This window comes from Nilaparvata lugens, chromosome 3, assembly GCF_014356525.2.
Source record: "Nilaparvata lugens isolate BPH chromosome 3, ASM1435652v1, whole genome shotgun sequence".
NCBI classification, from domain to species: domain Eukaryota; kingdom Metazoa; phylum Arthropoda; class Insecta; order Hemiptera; family Delphacidae; genus Nilaparvata; species Nilaparvata lugens.
In genome coordinates, this window is record NC_052506.1 from 91083683 (window position 1) to 91106453 (window position 22771).

The 22771-nt window shown below is 34.3% G+C and overlaps 1 protein-coding gene across 3 annotated transcripts in view; it reads left to right on the forward strand.

Moving 5' to 3' along the window:
* Positions 1 to 22771, forward strand: part of LOC111047415 (protein Mo25) — a 41428-nt gene that overhangs the window by 12510 nt on the left and 6147 nt on the right. For all 3 annotated transcript variants that reach the window (XM_039425030.1, XM_039425029.1, XM_039425031.1), the window contains exons 4-6: positions 2366 to 2484; positions 4349 to 4517; positions 19035 to 19199. In XM_039425030.1, coding sequence (XP_039280964.1) covers positions 2366 to 2484; positions 4349 to 4517; positions 19035 to 19199 — 453 coding nt within the window. The remainder of the gene's footprint in view (positions 1 to 2365; positions 2485 to 4348; positions 4518 to 19034; positions 19200 to 22771) is intronic.

Here is a 22771-nt window from a genome sequence, read left to right on the forward strand (position 1 = left end):
TTGAATCTATAAGGAATATGTTATTAACATTTTGTTAATAACTTTGGTGTAAACTCAGCTTAACTAGCCATGATTCACTCAATTACTGAATGTATTGCTGATAAAAATAAATAAATAAATATTTTTATTGCATAAAAAGCTGTACAATTACAGATATGGCAAACGTCAATATTATAAAAACAAATAAAATACATGAAAATGATCAATGTCACAAAGTACAAAACACAAAAGTACAATAAGTTATCAACCACAGCTATTAATTGATAAGTACACAATATTATTGAAATGTATTCACTAATTATCCATGTATTCCTTTATGGAATAGAAGCCACCATTCAATAAATATTTCTTTTATTGGGCTTTAAATACATTTTTATTTGTTTTAATAGATTTTATTTAATTTGGGAGCCTATTGTAAAAAATTATTCCTTGATAAAATGGATTTTTCTTTGCTATCGCTAAATTTACATTAGGTAAATGATAGTTATTAGCAGTTCTTGTTCTATGACTGTGGATATTGCTATTAGTGGGTAGAAAATTATTATCAACGGTGCTAAGGATAGTCTTGTATATGAACAAAGATGGAAATGTGAGAATAATTTCAATTTAAAAATGATCTCGGCAGGACTGATATCTCGTCAGTTTACACATACATCTAATGTTTTTTTTTTTTGTAAAGTAAATATTCTTCTTACATTTCTTTCAGAGAAATTGCCCCAAACTGTTACTCTATATCTAAGATGACATTCAAATAAAGCAAAATATATGCATTTAAGTATATTGAAAGTACAATAGTGGGATAGTGTTCTTAAAATAAAAATAACTGAACTTAGTTTAGAACAAGTATGATCCACATGAGAATGCCAGTTTAGACTAGAATCCAGATGAATACCTAAAAATTTACACACTTCAACCTCTGAAACGAACTCATCATCCAACAATAAACCAATTCAACATACACTATTTGAAAAGGTCATTCTAACAGTTTTACTAACATTAAAATGCAGATTGATGCTGTTGAACCACTGACAAATGTTATTGACTGATACATAAGCATCCAACTCCAGCCGCTCACAGTCATTCTCAGCATTTAGGATGCTAGTGTCATCCGCATATAAAGTATTTAGGTGCTGATATTCCTAATCCACTGCCCTTTATATCATTTATGTAGATGTTAAAAAGAAGCGGACCTAGCACCGATCCTTGACTCCAAATTTGATTTCTCTTAACTTAGATTTAAAATTGCCATTGCTGTTTTTTATTTAACATATTGTACTCTGTTAAGTAGGTATGACTCAAGTAATTTCAGTGCAAGCCCTCTAACGCCAATATTTTCCAACTTATTTAGTAGAATTGTAAGTTCAACTGTATCAAATGCCTTGCTAAGGTCAACAAAAGTGGCTGCTGAGTGTTTTTTCTTATCCAATTTATCAATAATTCTATTCACAAAGGTAACGAATGCTGTTTCTGTGGATTTTCCTTTTATGAACCCATGCTTGTCAACACTAAGAAGTTTGTACTTAGAAAGACTATTCTATTTTCTAATACTTTTTCAAATATTTTTGAGAATGTGGATATAATTGACACCGGTCTGTAGTTCTCTATGTTATCCCTCTCCTTACTTTTAAACAGTGGAATGTGTTCCTACAGTATTCAAACCTCTGTTTTCCCTTGCCTTTCCGTATTTTTTCAGCCACAGATACATAATGATCATTGAAGACGTTGGCTATTTTCACTGGGTCTTTACCTTCTGAATCCTCTGTTTTGATTTTGATTATAGATTTACTTCTTCTATTATTAGCTCTATTACCCACCTCATTATTTATAATATTCCATGTAGTCTTACTTAAGTTGTCTGAATGTGATATTTGCCTAGTTATGAATTGTGTTTTGCATGTGTTTAAAATGTTCTTGTATTCTTGTTTTTTTTTTGTTTTATTAAGTTTTTGAGCGAATTAGTTTTGTATTGCCTATAGAAGAGAGCAGCATCTCTATATTCCTCCGTAGCTGTTTTTACATCATTATTCATCCATTTATTCTGTTTAAGCTGTGATACTTTCTTTCTTTTTAGCGGGAACGCCTGATTATTGTGAGAGGTTAATATTTTTAAGAATGATTCATACATTTCATCAACATTACAAAACCGATATACATTTAGTTTCAAGTGAATCTTACTTTTCGTATATTCTTGTTTCCTTTTATTTTATTACTTCTTCGTTAAGTTACAGAGCTTAAAATACTTCCAAAAATTTCGTTAATTATATGATATTGTAAAATGTAAGCATGCATAAATATCTCCATTCTTCAAAATGACTCAACTCTATGTGTATTTTTCTCATAAACATATAAATGTATTCATTTATAGGGGAAGAAAGATGTGGCTCAGGTTTTCAATAATATATTAAGACGACAGATCGGTACTCGCTCACCCACTGTGGAATACATTTGCACCAAACCTGAGATTCTCTTCACACTCATGAATGGGTAAGACGGTCAGCTGTCATCTATTGTCTCTCTTTTTCATCTCAGTTATTCTCTGCCTTCTTGAGACCTAAGGGTCCCATTGTAGTGGCAAATATTTGGTCAATAGTTTTCTATGGTGCAATAGGACATAATTTATCAAATAACTTATTCCATAGACTAACACCTTTTGGGAAATCAAATTTTTGAAAAAAAATCTCTTTTAGGGGGAGTTAGGACTTCCAAGTCTCATCATCCTTTCATCAAAGTTGGTTGAAGATGTTTGAGTAGATGAATATTTTACCGTGCAATTGGGCCTAACAGTAGTTACACCTCGCTGTTAACCTTATATTTCCCTATGTGTGGAAACATGGTGAAACAAACATTGAGAGATTAAAGTGACCCCAAAGATTTGAGTTTCTACTCAATTTTTTCGAAATATTTGTATTATATATACTTACTAGCTGTCAGGCTCGCTACGCTCGCCATATCCGTCTAGCCAGGGGGCTCCGTCCCCTGGACCCCCGACAGGATCGTCCGAAAATTAGATCAGCGGGCTCGCTTCGCTCGCCTGCATTTTTCATTCGAGCATCCTTTATTCCATCAGAAAGTCAAAGTACTTCCTCGCTCGATTCAATCACCGATTAATTTCAATTATTTAGTGCAGGGTGGAAAACTTCGTTAGGATATTATGAAAATTATTGTACTCCAGTCTAGCCTTTGAAATCTAAGATAGGAATGACGTGGACAACTTACAATTCATTCATTCTTGAGTCTGAAATTTTCCTGAGAAATGAAGAAATATGCATTGAAAACTCAATGAAAAACTGGAGAAAAGAAACCCTCCAATTTATCACCGCCATTACTTACTCTAAACCTGAAAAATCAGACGGATTTGTGTAACAAATTTTAACAATTTTGGTCAATAAGATAATGAGAAAGCTAATAATCTAGAAGAACGTTGAAAAACGCCATTTTTGAGCATATCAAAGGCGAAATATTGAAGGCCTCTCAATGTGTAGACCTCAGCGGAACCTCTGTACGGAATTTGAACATTTTATGTCAATTTGATCACGAAAATTTGAGAAAACGTAGAAAAACGCTGGTAAAAACACGTGGTACTATATCGGCGTATCTTTGGCGAACAAAATTCTTCCACCTCAGCTAAATCTGTGTACTGAATTTTTTTTAATATATTTCCACCAATTATTGAAAAAGGTGAGAAAACGCAAAAAAACTGAGAAAAACGCTGATTTTGGGCGTATATTTGATGAAAAATCAATGTCACCTCATCACAAAATTTTTAGACCCTAGCTAAACCTCTGTACCAAATTTGAACTTTTTCTGTCTATTACTTGATGAAAGAACTGAGAAAACGCAAAAAAACGCTAATTTTGGGCGTATCTTTGGCGTTATTTCAAATTCTTTCTAACACAACATTATATCACTCTAGCTTAGCTTCTGTACTAAATTTGAACATTTTCTGTTCATTTGTTCTCGATAAAGCTGAGAAAACGCTGGAAAAACGCAGATTTTGTGCGTATCTTTGGAAATTTTTCCAAATCCGTTCTTAGTGCGCCTCTAAATGGCCAACTGAACATGCCTACCAAATTTGAACGTTTTTGGTCTGGTAGATTTTTAGTTTTTTTGAGTCAGTCAGTCAGTGAGTGAGTGCCATTTCGCTTCTTATATATATATATATATATATATATATATATATATATATATATATATATATATATATAAAATATAATATAATATATATTTTAATCGATCCGTGTCATGTGTATCCTGTTTATATTTATATTATAAAACTTTAAAGTGTTTTCTGTTAGGTGCTATATATTGAAAATTGTATATTCATATTATTATAAATATATTTTTCCAGATACGAGCACCAAGACATAGCACTGAACTGCGGTACAATGCTAAGAGAGTGTGCCAGGTACGAAGCATTGGCGAAAATAATGCTGCACTCTGAAGATTTTTTCAACTTCTTTCGTTACGTTGAAGTTTCAACTTTTGACATAGCGTCTGACGCTTTTTCTACCTTCAAGGTAAGAAGGTGTCATTGTGCGTCTATTAATTTAAAAGTAAAAGTGTCACATAACCTAGCTAAATTTGACTGTTGTATAGATTAGAATTGGAACCGTTTTGGGCTTGAGCCTGTAGTGCTTTTCTGTTGTTTCAAAGTGAATTTTGTGACGAAAGGAGAAGCATCATTTTGCATATGATTTGGATAATTTTCTTTATTTCAGTAGAGAATAGGGTCGGCAGTCAGATGTATTTTGCTAAGCTTAGAGTTGAGTATGTACATCATCACATCGCCGTCAACCACTATAAATTATCAGCAGAATCATATGAACCAGAAATTTCCAGATTTTGTTTACTGGTTTGAACGTTCTGTTATCTATCATACAGTCAGCAGCAGTCGCGCCAGAGCGGCCGCTTCTTGTCATTTCTGGTGAGAAAGATGGTTTACTTTGACAATTTCTTAGTCTTTTTCATTCGATTGTTTACTGGCCTAATCTATTATAGTAATTAGCAGTATTGTCATCATGGTTTCACCCTTGGCATCAAGATCATCTGAATCATACCCTGTCACTTGATCGGTGGCGTGATCGTCTCCTGAGACTCCTATTGGTCGGTAATCTCTTTCCCCCGGCCTCCCAATTTTCCACGGACCCTACTCTGCGAGGAGCAGACCTGGGTTAGAGGCAGTAGTTTGGTGATCGAGTTTGTGTACGGCCGCGTTCCGAGCGGCGCTCCCAATAGTGGTTTTCTAGAGGGATAATATTCTATTCTCTATTTTATTGAATAGAATATTGTGAGTCGAATTACTGACTGTTTGAAGGGGGATTTTCTATCCTTGTAGATTTTATTTATAGTGCAGTTGTTCGGTGGTCGAGCGTGTGAACGGGCCGCGAATCTCCTCTCCTTACGACATTCCCGGTACTAGATTATTTCTAGGGGAGTTATTCTATTTTGTGTGTTAGAATAGAAATATTGTAGGACGAGTTCCGGACAACTCGAAGTTAGATTTTCCTTGGGGATTTTCTTTCTTGTTAGTTATTTCTCCCAAACTCGTATCACTGGGGGTGAGCGAGTTATCCTTGGTTTCGAAACCTGGAGGGGTCTTATATTTATGCTACAAACAGTTGAGTGGGGAATTTAACTAGGCTCTTGTAGAGGATTATTTTAGAGTACTTAATTTATAAGACTCTACTCTGTCGCTTCACAACGTTTTTAAGTTTAATACGGGAAGTGAGAATCGGTTTGTCATTCTCCATATCAGTATCCACGTCGATTCAGGTAATTGTATGTCAGGACTGGTAGTCCGTATGTTTTTCTTTCTCTGTAGTAAGGTGGCCTTCAATTTAAAGAGTAATTTTTCTGAATTGGATTTTTATTCTTGTAGGGAAATCCCTATCCTTTTTAAGAATAGTTTTCTTGATTAATGTTTTGTTTTCATACTGTAGAGTGGCCCTGTATTTTAACTTTGTTCAGCAGTTGTTGCTGTAATTCCTAGTAGGAAAATTCCAATCCTTTTCCTAAGGAACTCGGGTGCAGCTTGAGTTCGTCCTGGTCAAAGTCATTCAGACTGTGACGTCCTTTCTCTTTCTCTCTCTTAATTTTTCCTGTTCTGAAATCCTTCCAGCTCTCAGGTACAGCTTGAGAACTTCCCAGTCGAAGTCATCAGACTGCGACAAGCTTCATCTTACTTTCTCTTAATTCTTCCTGATCTAAAATCCTTCCTGATCTCAGTTCCAAATTCGAGATCGTCCCGGTCGCGATTTTCAGACCCGCGAATCCTTTCTAAAATTCCTAGAAACCTGTCTCCTTTAATAGAAAATATTATTTGCTGGTCTTCCCTGTGGAAAATTCACGAATTTTCCCGTGATCTCAGTGGCAAATTAGAGATCGATTTTGTTGTAATCATTAGACTCGCAATTACTTGGAAAAGCCCATTGAAATCTTTTCCTGAATTAGGAGTCTCTGGCTCGATATTTTCCTTGTGGAAAATCCTGGAAAAATCATTTCCTATCCTGACAACGACAGACTGTTGTCTTCCCGATATTATTCTGCAGACTGTGTCTGTGAAAACTTTTTCTACCCTCTCATAATAGTCGACATACTGACTATTAATTTAAAAGCGTTTCGGACGATTGAGAGTGATTTCCATTCCCTTAAGGGCTGTTACAGATTAGCTCTTAATAACCAACCGTAGCGCAGTTGCTAGACTGGCACGGAAATCCTGTTTACAGTTTCAGAATTGCTGATAATCCTTTCGCAGCTACAGGCTCGCGATTCAGAAATCCTACACCTCAAAACCTGTATACTGAATCTTAAATATCCCGTATTGGAAATTTATACCCTGTATTTAGCTAGCAGGTCCAGCTTGCTGAGAGCTACAGCGCAATTGTCAGATTGCGGATTATTGAACAGACGTCTGTTTGTTGTAGAGAATAATAATCTTGTTATTGATTCTCTGTTCCCTATACCCTATACTGCATACTTCAAACCCTGCACACTATTTTCTATAGCTTACACCCTATACCGTACCCTATTTAACTATATCTTGAATACCACTAACACCCTAATAGTTCCGCCATACCTTTACCCCATAGCTCTCACTCTCAATCCCATAGTAAAACCTCTTTCCGGGCTCGCAGATCCAGTCTGCCCGCCGTCAACACGCAGTTGGCTCAGATTGCGTACTACCTTCATAAATAGAATTATTTGTAGGGATCCGATAATCGGATCTGTCTCCTTGTATAGGGTTATCTCAATCCCATTTAACACCCACCCTGTATTCCAAAGGCCGAGGGCCGAATCGGCCAGCAACGGCACGGGTTAATACTCTTCCCCTGAAATTAAAAATCCCACGAAAGAAGCAGAGGGTAAAGAATCAGGATAGAGGGAGAAGCGTAGGTCCGGTAACTCCACCTGTCAGTAAGGCTACTGACCCCGACCCATATCCGACTGTAGCTAGTCCGCGTTGTAGCAATACTTCGCAATTATTAGATAACCTAGGGGGTGGAATAGGGTATCCTAATACTGTAAGTTGTGTAATTGTAAGTAATTGAATTAAAACAACACAATAAGAGAATATCACCACCAGATGGATCTAGGCTATACCCAACAGAATATATTCAAATTTATTGAAAATCCACACTCTAAGACAAAATTACGCTAGAATTTTCAAGTCAATTCATCAACAGGAATGAACAGAATTTATTCATAACTCTAGTCATAAATTTCTACAATGAAGATAGGACAGATTTGTCAGTTATTTATTATTTGAAAATATACATATTTGAGGGCATCAAGAACTAAATCTCTTAATTGGCCTCAACGCAAACTGAGCAGTACCGTACAATTTGAAAAACAATACATGAATAAGAAAAATGAAAAATGTACCTAATACTATCGAGTTGGAGAAAAACTGAAAAAATAGTAGAAAACTTTGCATACATGAAACTTATAGTAGCAGAACATCCTAGCAGAACATCCTAGCAGTGGTCTTACTACCAGTCTAAAACGGTTCACAAGAAATCGGAGAGTGTTTTACAGTTTTTATTGAGTGTTTTTTTAGTATTGAAAGTAACTTATCATATAGAAAAGGTGAAGATATTACAAATTTCATTGTTTATTCAAGCCTTCGTGAAGCTGTGTAAAATATTGTATTTGATATTTGGAATGTATTTGTTAGTTTATTCATCTCAATATAGAATTTTTCTAAAAAAAAATACTACGTATCTCATACTGTGCTCTTCATAAACTCTTACTTTTCCAAGACAAAAATCATCAGCAATAGTTGACAATAATCGGCTTGAAAAACAGTGAAATTTGGAGCACGCCCTGTAGCATGGAATATCTTCTCACACTACCTTCTCGCAATACTAAAATTGACTATTGACACAGTTATTAAGACGTGCTAGATTCAACTTTCCAGTAAAACATAAGGGTCGGGCTTATAAATATATACAGGGTGATTCTTAATTATGGTAAAAAAATTTAATACGTGATAGTAGAGGTAAAAATAAGAAAAAATGTTCTTATAAACATATATCCATAAACGCTTCATTAGCGAGCTATTCAGGGTGAAAGATTTCGCCCGGAATTCAGTTCCTCTGGTGAAATACACCGATGCTGAATTGTTTGGGGACTAGTTTTTGAGAAACTTATGCTGGATTCATATGGAAAAATATCTGAAAAATTGAATAAAAGTAGTCTGGAAGCTGTAGTGTGAGTAGTTTTTGAGAAAAAATTTAAATATGCAAAATATTTAAGTAGATAAACACAGACTTCTACGTTTGATGCCCAATAACTTTATTTAATAACCAGTAAACAAATAATTTTTTGCAACAAAAATTGTATAGAATTTAATTCTGAAAAGAATCATGTATGCTGTGTAAACTAAATTTGAATAAAAGTTGAATAAAATGTATTCTTATGTAGTACATTACACCACAAAAATCTGCTGTTTTATGAAATTTGAGTATTTTTTAAAAGTTGTCAAAACAGCTGTTCTACAAATAAAATATCGACATGTGTTCTTTTGAATAAACTGCTCTACCTACCTACCTCACGCACGAGAAGGAGGTTACAAAGTAAATTTCTCAAGGATGGGGTGGACCCCCTGTTAATTTCTCAGGGAGGAGACTCATGCCAGTTAATAGAGCTGATATATAACTATACAAGCTATGAATTTGAAAAAAAATCGGTCGTCATTTTTGAGAAAATTGTGATAGAAATTTAACAAAATTCATTCTTCTCAGGAATATTACGGAGCTCCTGCTATTTCCCCAGAAATGAGACTCATGTCAGTTGATGTCAGCTTATAAATAGCTATCTAGGGTATAAATTTGAATAAAATCGTTATAGCCGTTTTCGAGAAAACCGTGAAAAAAATGGTTTTTTAGCCATTATCCGCCATTTTTTCCGCCATTTTGAATTGAATTCTATTGAATTTCTTATTGTCGGATCCTCATGGTATAAGGACCTTAAGTTTAAATTTTCAAGTCAATCGGTTAATTAGGAATGGAGTTATCGTGTTCACAGACTCACACACACCCACACACACAGACCAACACCCAAAAATCATGTTTTTGGACTCAGGGGACCTTGAAACGTATAGAAAACATGAAATTGGGGTACCTTAATTTTTTTTGGAAAGCAATACTTTCCTTACCTATGGTAATAGGGCAAGGAAAGTAAAAATCAGACTATAGAATTATTCATCATAAATCAGCTGTCTGATTATAATACTATCCGTTCAAAAACATCGAACATCTTGAAAATATATCTTTTCGCCACACTGCACAGAAAGCAGCTGTTTTCCAGTCCCTACGTAGATCTGAAAGACATTGTTTGCAGACGACTCTCGTCTGACGTCAGAACAGGTTTCTTTCCGGCCTATGCTGGAAACATAGTACCCTTTCCAGCCGCTAACATGGAACTAAGAAAGGTGATCAAAAAACAGCTGATCAAAAAACTTTTCATTATTTGTGTTCATTATTCAATAATTAAAACATTTATAATAATATCATCTTATTGTCATTTGAAAGAATAAAAAAGTATAAACTCAACCTCCCACATAATTGAACATCATCTTTTAGGTTATTTAGACAAATCAGAATAAAAAATAAAAATACTTTGACAATTTCCTGATATTCAGATTACCTCAGATTTGCTAGAGCTATCACCTTCCACTTCTGCTTTCGGAAGTGCTTAGTAAACAACTATTCTCATATATATATATATATATATATATATATATATATATATATATATATATATATATATATATTTATTTATTTATTTATTTATATATTGTTTATTTTTGTGTGTGGCGAAAAATAGCGTTCGCACCACGGGCAAAACATACTTACTCAATCGCAGAATCGCAGCTGTTTTCCATGCATTAAATCAAGCCGATAAACAGCTGTTTGCAGAACAAGAAAACATGTGATTTTCATCACAGCATACTATACTGTAAAGAGATCATATGTTCTCTTTACAGTCGAGTATGTTTGGACTCTACTGAGTCCTTATAACATCTGAGTATTTAATATACTAACTTGAATAATTAAAGAACTCATTTAAGGAGTTTCAAGTTATAAGAACTCATTTGAAATCTTATAATTTAGGCCTTTATTATTTTATTTGAGCTCGAAGGGTCTGTCTGTTATGAACTAGGCGCTGCGGGCTAGGTCATGTTTATAAAATGCAGTAACTCGAGCATAAGCAGGTAATGGTTTCTGTTTCTCAGCAATATTATTCTTTCTCAGATAAGTATGACAAAAAATATTGTGCGTAACTTGCACGGTAACGTATTTACCGCATTCGTATGATAATTCTGCCCTCAACTACGTTTCGGGCAGAAACAATCATACTTATGCGGTAAATTATCGTTACCGGACTTGTTACGTAAAGTACTATTCCGGCTCTCATTCTTTTCTTGTCCTCGGCCTACGGCCTCGGACTTGAAAACCGATTTCGAGCCGGAAAAATCTCATTTTCTGCTCTAGGTACGAAATATACTTTTTTGTCATACTTACTCAATTGTAGCTGTTTTCCATGCATTAAATCAAGCCGGTAAACATCTGTTTGCAGAACAAGAAAACATGTGATTTTCATTACAGCATACTATACTGTAAAGAGATCATATGGTTTTCTTTACAGACGAGTATGCTTCCCAGTTCCGAAATTGGAACATTCAAATTGATTCAAATAGCTATATAGTATTAGCGTTATAGTCTTCAGTTGTTATATTGGTAACAATAATTTAAACTTCTTATTGTTGAGAACTTTAGTGAGAAGAAGAGAGTGAGTTGATAATATCTAAGTAACTAATAGAATAACTCAAATATGATTAGAACTCATCTAATAAGTTTCAAGTTATAAGAACTCATCTGACATTTTTTAACATTGGCCTTTATTATTCTATTTGAGCTAGATGGGTCTGTTATGACCTTGGAGCTATGGGCTAGGTCATGTTTATAGAATGCAGTAACTCGAATAGCAGCAGGTAAGGTAATGGTTACTGTTTCTCAGCAATATTATTCTTTCTGAGAAAAGTATGACAAAAAATATTGTACGTAACTTGTACGGTAACGTATTTACCGCATTCGTATGATAATTCTGCCCTCAACTACGTTTCGAGCAGAAACAATCATACTTATGCGGTAAACTACCGTTACCGAACTTGTGACGTAAAGTACTATTCCATCAACGTTGTAGACAGTTGCAGCCAGACCTCACAGCGCTCACACTCACATTCCGGGACGACTTGTCACGGTACGATAGGACAGAGAGCTCTATGTTTATTAAGGTTTTTTTCTAGACATTTTAAATTGATAAATTATTTTTATTAATTTTTGAGAAAACATAACAACAGGTCAATGTAACTTACTGAGCGCGAGGTCTACTGTTCACAGAAATATTAGTATGGTTGATGTGAAACAGCTGCATCAAAGAAATTATCTCAAAACCATCTGTTTAGAGAAAACATAGTCTTGAAACTTCGTTTTCTTGATGCAATGTAATAGGCCTATAGCCCAGTCAACGTAAACATATCAAAAGTCCCCACCCCTACCCCCTGTGATAAGGGGGTGGGGGTGGTTCAAAGGTACCATTTTTTGGTTTCTCGCATATAACTCGAAAATTATGCATTTTACAGACATGACTATTCTATAAGAAATCAAAAATACATAATTTCCTACAATATTGATCTGACAACTTTTTCTATATCTCTTTTACTTTTCGAGATATCCGCTCTAAAAGATGTGACATTTTGAAAAAACACATTTTCCTTCAATTTTTTGCTATTTTTGCTCTTATAACTTTTTGAATATCGATGGGAAAAATCCATGCTGATCATGAACTTATAGAGCATCAAATTCTCTTTAATTTGATGTATAATTATTTCACAAGTTTACGCACATCCCCACGACTGTTGCAGCAGCAACAGCAGCAAGTGTTGAGTGTGAGATTTTCAGTTATGCAAAAATAGACCAATTGACAAAGGAATTTGGAGAGAATGTTTTGAACACAATTTTTGACTTCGCAGCTTTGTTGAGGCCAGTTGGAGGGTGAACATATACAAAGTCCCCATCCCTACCCCTTGTGCTAAAGGGATGAGGGTGGTTTAAAAGTTGCATTTTTCAATGTTTTGCTTATACGCTCATATCTTGAGGAAAATGCGTTCAACCGACAAAACTAACTATTCAGAAATGAAGCTTGATAAATTCTCTATTTGTTTTGTGGTGAATTCTGATATCTCCAACAGTTTTCGAGATATACGCTCTTAAAAGTGTAAAATTGTTGAAATAACAGCTTTTAATCCTATTTTTTGATGTTTCAGGGCCTACAACTCTCCAACAATGCATCGTAAAAATGAATGCTCACCGTAGATTTGTAGAGCTTTGATGTATTATTTCACTACTTAATGTTTTCCTTCTATTGTTATAGCAGATTCAATGTAGGGGGTGAAATTTTCTACTCTGCAACAAGTGTCAACTTAGCAGTTCCACACCTTCAATAGACGGGCTAGAGATGCGCATTTTTGCTATGTTGACCTCCCTACTAGTCTTCATTAAGTCAAAAATTGTGTACCAGATGGTCTAGACTCAAATTTCATTGTCAAGTGATCAATTGTTACAAAATTAAAATTTCACCCCCCACATTGAATCTGCTATAACAATAGAAGGAAGACATCAAGTAGTGAAATAATATATCGAATTGAAGAGAAAACAAAGCTCTACAAATCTACTGTAAGCATTCATTTTCACGATGCAGAGTTGCAGAGTTGTAAGATAGTTGATGTAGAGTTGTAGGGTTGTTGTAGAGTTGATGTTGGAGAGTTGTAGGCCCTGAAACATCAAAAAATAGGATTAAAAGCTGTTATTTCAACAATTCTACACTTTTAAGAGCGTATATCTCGAAAACTGTTGGAGATATCAGAATTCACCACAGAACAAATATTGTAGAGAATTTATCAAGCTTCATCTCTGAATAGTTAGTCATGTCGGTAGTTAGTCATGTCGGTTGAACTCATTTCCCCAAGATTTGAGCGTGTAAGCAAAACATTCAAGAATGCAATTTTTAAACCACCCTCATCCCTCTAGCACAAGGGGTAGGGATGTGGACTTTTGATATGTTAACCTTCCAACTGGTCCCAACAAAGCTGCGAAGTCAAAAATTGTGTTCAAAACATTCTCTCCAAATTCCTTTGTCAATTGAGGAGTTTGATGGAAGAAGGGCCCATGTGCAAAAACCATGTTTTGAGAAAAACGCTGTCAAAGATTTCAAAGTGATTTATAGGAAACTATTATCTTGTGAAGCAGTTATTATTCTAGTTAAATGGAACTTCAAAGTTTTATTTGTCTAGTAATTGTGCTACAATAACTGAGAATCACTTCCTACATTGTTTAATATTGGATAAAAAACATTACAAACAGAGGCCCTTCTTCCATCTAAGTGATTTTTCTAGGAAATGTTCCAAATGAAGTAGATCACAAATAAGATTTTCCATTCTTATTTATTGATATGGAATAAACTTTAAATAGAAAAAAATATTTTTAAATTAAAAGGCAAATATTTTAACCAAATTAACCTACTTTTTCAAACAAAATAGCACTATCAAAATGGGTTTTCAGGAACTGAAATGGAGTGGGTCCACCAATGTCAGAATAACTTTTGTAACCAAGAACAGTCCCAAATGTTGAGTAACCAATTTTCACGTATAGTCCAGTCACTATATACATTGGTGCATGCAATTTATATTGTAGTTCTGATTTTTTAATATATTATTCTGGTACATAAGAGAAGTCCACAGCCAATTTCTTCATGCAAAATTTCCTTGTGCTAGATACAGGGTGGCCCAAAAACCTCGTATTTTCGGCTCATTTTCGAGTTTTCAGCTATGTCTGACAAATCTCGTAATCGGACAGGAAAATTTGCTCCTGCCTTTTTTTAGATCATGAAATTCTGAATAAAATGAGATCATTCGGAACTCTATATCTCTAATAAGTACTGAGTTATGATTTTTAAAAAATGAGTAAAATTTGAAAGAAAAATCAATTTTGATGAATTTTAGCTTTTGATCAACAATATCTTCCGATTGGTACCATTTAGATGTATAATTCAAAATCCCTCTGAGCGTATTTTTGTGTTCTACAATCTGTGATCAGGTAGAGCACTCTATCTCATAGATTTCCAGGTACACCTGACAACAACAATGCTCTTTGGATTGTGAACACACCTAATTTTCAGCTTCAACCATCATCATCAACTACATTGCCCTCACATTGATATTTCGCACAATGATATGAGTTCATGAGATTTTTTTCTACTAGAATCACCCGTTAGATACACTTCATTTCAGTATTTCCTAGTGGAGAGGCGCGCTTAAGGACACCTCAAGGATCAAAATTTCAAACCCTTATAACTTTTGACAAAATGCTCAGATTTCATCGTACTACACCTCATTCTTCTCGGCTCGTCAAGGCGGTTCAAAATCATGTATCATAAGTCAAATGCGGTCGAAGAATGGTAAATTTATTGTTGAGTGTACTCAAGTCCATATTCCAATACACACAAAATGGCCAATTTCTATATTCAAAGCTATGTATCTCGGTAACCCCTTATTATAAAAATCATAACTTGATCTTCAAAAGTACAATAGGATTTCTTCTTTCATCTGAAATGAATAATACTTTCGATCCCAATACGATTCAAAAGTTACAGAAAATTTTTAAAATGGCGATTTCAGTTTTTACATTTTTTCGTGATTTTACTGTTGGTCAAGAGTTTCTAAAACGAGTCTGATACATCACAGAAAATCACGATCGATTCCAAATTGTAGATAAATTCATCCCCTACGAGCTCAGTTGCCTAAAATCCATCTTGAATCACTTTTCCCTTTCATAGAACTGTCAAAATCGTTAATATGAGAAAAATATCTACAATTACAGGATTTTTTTCAACAATCAAATCTCACTTTACGAACATATTGTTTTTAAACTTGTTTTTGTCATACTTACTCAATTGCAGCTGTTTTCCATGCATCAAATCAAACCGGTAAACAGCTGTTTGCAGAACAAGAAAACATGTGATTCTCATTACAGCATACTATACTGTAAAGAGATCATATGGTTCTCTTTACAGTCGAGTATGTTTCCCAGTTCCGAAATTGGAACATTCAAATTGATTCAAATAGCTATATAGTCTTAGCGTTATAGGCTTCAGTTGTTATATTGGTAACAATAATTTAAACGTCTTATTGTTGAGAACTTTAGTGAGAAGAAGAGAGTGAGCTAATAATATCTAAGTAACTAATAGAATAACTGAAATATTTTTAGAACTCATCTAATAAGTTTCAAGCTATAAGAACTCATCTGACATTTTTTAACATTGGCCACTATTATTCTATTTGAGCTAGATGGACCTGTTATGACCTAGGAGCTATGGGCTAGGTCATGTTTATAGAATGCAGTAACTCGAACAGCAGCAGGTAAGGTAATGGTTACTGTTTCTCAGCAATATTATTCTTTCTGAGAAAAGTATGACAAAAAATATTGTACGTAACTTGTACGGTAATGTATTTACCGCATTCGTATGATAATTCTGCCCTCAAATACGTTTCGGGCAGAAACAATCATACTTATGCGGTAAACTACCGTTACCGGACTTGTGAAGTAAAGTACTATTACAGCAGATAAAAGATAAAATTCTATTGTACATTTCAAGATCAAGTTATGATTTTTATAATAAGGGGTTACCGAGATACATAGCTTTGAATATTGAAATTGGCCATTTTTTATGTATTGGAATATGGGCTTAAGTACACTCAACAATAAATTTTCCATTTTTCGACCGAATTTGACTTATGATGCATTATTTTGGACCGCCTTGACGAGCCGAGGAGAATGAAGTGTAGTACGATGAAATATAAGCATTGTGTCAAAAGTTATAAGTGTTTGAAATTTTGATCCTTGAGGTGTCCTTAAGCGCGCCTCTCCACTAGGAAATACTGAAATAAAGTGCATCTAACGGGTGATTCACATAGAACTTATTCACTCATGAACTTATGTCATTGTGCAAAATATCAACGTGAGGACAATGTAGTTGATGATGATGGTTGAAGCTGAAAATTAGGTGTTTTTCACAATACAAGGAGCAATGTTGTCAGGTGTACCTGGAAATCTATATGAGATAGAGCGCTCTTCCTAATCTCAGATTGTAGAGCACAAAAGTACGCCCAGAGGGATTTTGAATTATACCTCTAAATAATGGTAACAATCAAGTGATATTGTTGATCAAAAACTAAAATTCATCAAAATTGATTTTTTTCAAATTTCACTCATTTTTGAAAAATCATAACTCAGTACTTATTAGAAATAGAGAGTTCCGAATGATCTCATTTTATCCAGAATCTCATAATCTGAAAAATAGGCAAGAGCAACGTTTTCTGTACGATTACGAGATTTGACAGAAATAGCTGAAAACTGGAAAATGAGCCGAAAATACGAGGTTTTTGGATCACTCTGTATCTAACACAGGGAAATTTTGCATCAAGAAATTGCTTGTGGACTTCTCTCATGTACCCAAATAATATATTAAAGAATCAGAACTACAATACAAATTGCAAGCACACCCCCTTTTTTATGTCTATATTGCCTGCACTACTTCACGTGACATGGATTATTGATTTTTCAGCTAAAACCGTTTTTTGAGACAAAGTTCTAAATAAACGTTTACAGTTTCATCAATGATGCATCGGCATTATGAAAACGCATGTAGTTAATATGTCTTTGAATAAAGGTTTTGATATTTACATAAAGAAATTATTCTCTTCCATTTTTATTTAATTAACATTTCAAAATTATTCGAGCCCTGATAGAATGATTGACTCACTGTACAGTCAGTCGAAAATTTTAATATTGGAATGAGGGGTATTTTGGCAAGCTGAGCAAAAAGATAAGGTCCTGTCCACCTTTTCGATATATCTTCAAATGAAAAATGAGTTTTGTGGGTAGTCAAAACTTCCTCTGAAAGGGAAACTACTCAACTTATTCTATCTTTTAGTAAAATATCAATGATCATCCATCCATCTATCATCTTCTGTAGGTACTATAATAAAGGAAAGAACTGGATTATACACGTGTAAAGTATAGTCAAATTATGTTTGACGCATCATCACGTCTAAACTGCTGGACTGATTAACTTGAAATTTTATATATAGATTCTTGCCTAACCGAGGATGGTTATAGACCTATTTTCGATTCTTCAAGATTTGATTAAATCAAGTTTTCATTTTGTCAAGTTTCCAATTATTTGTCACACAACAACTGTATGGAAGCAGCTGAAGATTTCTCTTAAAAGGGAAATTAGAAGATAGGTATGATTGGGGATCCTTTTCGAATGATTAAAACAGGTTTCCCGTCACACCCAAATTTTTTCCGCCATTTTGGAACCGCCATTTTGAATCCAACTTCATTTTTTTTAATTGAAAGGTTGTCATATGATACATGATTTCGATACAGGATTTCCAGAGAAAATGTGTGTTAAAAACCGCACTTCGATATCTCAAACCTTTCAAAATGTATTCTTATTCAAAGATACTGATATCATCCATTCATCTATCATGTTCTATTCTATGATATAGAAAAGAACTGGCTTATACACATGTAAATGATAGGAAAATTATGTTTGACGCATCATCACGTCTGAACTACTGAACTAATTTACTTGAAATAATGCATATAAATTCTTAACCAAGGATTCCTATAGGCCTATTTTCAATTCTTCTAGATTTCATTACGTCAAGTTTTCAGTTTGTCAATTTTTAAAATAGACCCTTGCGAAGCACGGATTACCTCCAAGTAACCCATAAATTCAGCTCGGGGTTTTGCTGAATTCTAGACTTTGAACAGCTTGAGTCAGAGAATTGGCTTTTCGAAACGGGGCGTAGTCGTAGTTTTCATGGTAATCTTTATTTTCTCATTTCTATAATTGGAAACGTTTTCCAATTATGACGAAATGAAACATTCCGTAATATTAAAAATAATAAAACTACAATATTTTCTCTATTCTATTTTGTGTTCAGTTTTCTAGTTTTTCAAAATTTAATTTAAACGTGGACTGTGACTATGCCCCGTTTCGAAAAGCCAATTCTCTGACTCCAGCTGTTCAAAGTCTAGAACTTAGCGAAATCCCGAGCTCGGAAACCGGCCTTTAGTCCCCCATTGCACAAAAATCTGTTCAACCATGTTTAAATGAGATGAGAATCAATCAGAGAAGGCTATTTTGAAAGGAAGACTTCTCTGATTGGTTCTCGGGTATTCAATCATGATTAAATTTCAATCATTCTTTTGTGCAACCGGGCCTTATCCATTCAGGATTATTCAAATCTATTTCCTCCTAAGATCACTCTGACCACTGAATGCTTTATGTATGTTCACACCGTTATACAGTACTACAGTAGTAATTGATGTTGAATTTTAATTCTCACAATTTCTATTGTCAAAATCGACATTTTTATTGAGTTTTTTTGAATTATGTTTCAGGAACTTTTGACACGTCATAAACTATTATGTGCCGAATTTCTGGAACTGAACTACGATAAGGTATTCACGCACTACCAGCGCCTTCTCAACTCTGAGAACTACGTCACCCGGCGTCAGAGTTTGAAGCTGCTCGGCGAACTGCTATTAGATAGACACAACTTCACCGTAAGTCATCATTCATTCATTCATACATACATAACTTCACCGTAAGTCATTATTCATTCATTCATACACAACTTCACCGTTAGTCATTATTCATTCATTCATTTCAATCAATTCCATCTCGTATTCACTCTGGTTTCGTATTCAATTTTGGTAGTGATAATGGGAACAATATTTTGCGTCTCCCGAGAATCTACTTGAACACCAATTCAAGTAGATATTAGGCTGGCCACTAACGGTATGACATGCATGATAAACATGTGTGTAGATGCATTACCATGCACATACACATGTTCATCATGCAGGTTTTGTTATCAGCGAGAGGCTTCCAACATAAAATAAACAACCAATAATAAGAAATAAAACACTGGAAAATTGTAGTTTATAATGTTACAAAAATAACCTAACCTCAAATAGAGCAGCGAAGGAAAAATAACAAAATCGAAGATACAAAACCTAAACTCGAAAAAGTTTTCTCGAAGCCTTTTGCTGTGATGACACAACAATGTATGACGCCATGTATACATACATGTTCATCTGCATGTCCTACCGTTAGAGGCCAGCCTTATAGTAATTGATAGTAGTGCCAATAAAAACATTATATTGGATGCCTTTTCCTAATAATCTCTTCAATTATTCAAACTCCCCCAATTTGTGTTGATATAAAACAATAGTATATTCAATAGTATAAGGATAAACACTACATTTGGGCAAAGAAACTACATATATTTGGGACCAAAAATTTACAACTCAATACCAAGTAACATTAGGGAAGAATTCAATAGACACAGGTTCAAGAAAAGTTTATTTTCCTGGTTAGTTGATATTGGAGTAGAAAATTGTGATAATGTAGTTGGACTGTAAATATTGAAACTATTTATTCTTCATTCTTTTCCTTTACTAGTTTTTCATTAAAAAAATGTCTAATTATTATTAGTCCAGGCGCTGGCTTACATTGAGCATACATGAGAGAGGCAGAGAATTTGACTTCGGATTATTGTTAGGGGGTCTTTAGTGTATATGAAACTCGATGTCGTCACGTCCCAGGGTGGTCGACAGCTTGGGGGGGGGAGGGGGGGTAATTTGTAAAAAACGCGCGTTTATAAAATCGCCTGTCCTGCAGTTACTATTCATAGTACAGCTTTTAATTTTTTCTCAATATTATGTACACATAACTGGCTTTCAATGTGGTCCTATACATTTTTGCGATAAACCGCATAGTTTTTCCGTAAAAAAATAAAATATCTCGAAAAATGTATTTTTCTATTATGGACTTTTGATATTTCTCGAATATTCAAGTAATTAGCCGACTAGGAGGAAAAGGTTCCCAATAAACGTTGTAGGCCGTTTCTTGCTGAATCCAATGATATATAAAGTTTGAGGGTTACGATCATAGATGCGGCGGTGGAGGGGGATAAGTAGCACTGTTACGCTGCGGCGCGGTCCTACCACATGATTAATGCGCGTAATGGCCTGTCTATCGCATCGCTCCCACTAGTCTATGTATTCAATCAAATTATGTATTACAGGAACGCTATCTTATGTATTTTCGGTCGCTGAACACGATTTTTCAACTCTCAAGCCTAATAATTGATAATTCTCATCATAATATACTAATTATGGTCAAAATTACAAACTTCATCTCATTATCATTATTTATGATTACATTGTAATGATTAACCATCCTGTTAGGAATCCTAATGTGTTTCTCAGTCGATAAAAAACTGATATTCCATTAGGAGAGAATAATTATTCGATTTAGTTCAATGATCACGTTGGAATTGCGAAAGTCAAGTAATGGAGTAAGTTAAACAAATAATATAGGCTACCCATATAGAGCACCGTGTAACAGGAGTAAAATATTTTATTTATATAAATTTACAGTTGAAGCACAAATAATGCCAATTACTCCCATGTGATATGACTAAATATTTGATTACAAAGGAAATAAAACTCTAAAGCGGCGTTTACATCAGAGTATTAAGGATGTTAATATACTTAATCTTTATAGATTCTATTAGATTGAACATAACTTATCATACATATGATGGACATATGTGTTTGCCAAGTTCCGTTCAATCTAATAAAATCTATAGAGATTAGGTATTAACATTCAATCTAATAGAATCTATAAAGATTAAGTTATTAACATTTTGTTAATAACTTTGGTGCAAACGCAGCTTTATCAACTGATTCTGTAACTTATAACTACGAATAGATACTTTTCATCTGGCTGAGTTTGACTGATTGTCTTGGGGTGGTACTTGGATGAAAGTGGAATGAGAGATATCTTTGTTGAATTTGAAATATTTGGAGAGAATACTGTTGGAAATCTATTGAGGGGAGTCAGTATAATTAAGGTGTGAGAGCAAGCAATCAATTAATGAAACAACTACAAGGACTCATGAACGGTTCAAATATGAGAGATTGTCAAAGTATATTTGAAAGAAGTCAGGAGCTATTTGTGGAGTTTTTTTAGAATCAAATCAATGACTACTTGAAATTTATGACTGATTATTGTAACATAGCTTAAATTATCTTAAATTGTATTCATGCTCATAAGGAAGGACTCTGGTACTGCACATAGAAACTGTACGAGAAAAGATCCCATACTTTTTTCATTCAATCACACAAACTATGTTAGAAAGTCTGTGTTATATCTAGAAAATATGAAAAAATACCCATAGAAGTAGAAATAATTTCCAATAAGGAAACATTAGATCTATACAGTCAATACATTGACTCTCTGTCAAATGAAACCTTGAAAATTTAATAAATGTGACAACCGATCATGCTTTGGAGCAAACCCTCATTCGATCATCCAAAACTGAGTGATTGGAATAGCTAGTTCTTCAAGGCTTTCTAAAATGGCTGCTACTGTATAAATAAATCTTCCATCAAAGATATTCTGTTCAAGTATGTTGACATTATTATGGATATCACTGGAGATTGTGAGAAAGTCATCTAATGAAGTAAAACAAGAATAATGAGTGGTGAGAATGATTTCACTTGGCCCATAAAATTGTAAGTGGAACTAGTGTGGATTTGACTAAATCCCTAAATATCGTTGACAAATTCGCATATTGATGACATGGCTCTCCTGAAATCAACTCCTACTTCACTTTTCAAAACTTCAATACGCTGCAAGATTATGGTAACTTTGTGATGAGAAGAGTTATGAAAATTCTCAATAAAGATGGAGTGATACAGGTGGACATAGCTTTTCATGTCTATGGTCTAAAATCAAACAAGGTAGTGAACATATTAAAAGCAGCAGAGTAAAAGAATCACTCCAATAATATGCTCTCCAAACCATCGAGACTTGATTTCTAAATCTTTGCCAGAGATTTATTAATGTGACATGCAAGAATCTATAAAGGAATAATCCATACGTTAGCTACGTGCAGGAATACATAAATTCATTCATTTGTGGATAAAATTACAAATCATATAAATATGTTTGGGAATGAATAACAGGCAAAAACAGTCTACCATAAACAGTCTACATAACGGGAATACCATAATGGATGAATCAATCAAAGTTAGTGAAATATCATTATAATAATACTGTTAGA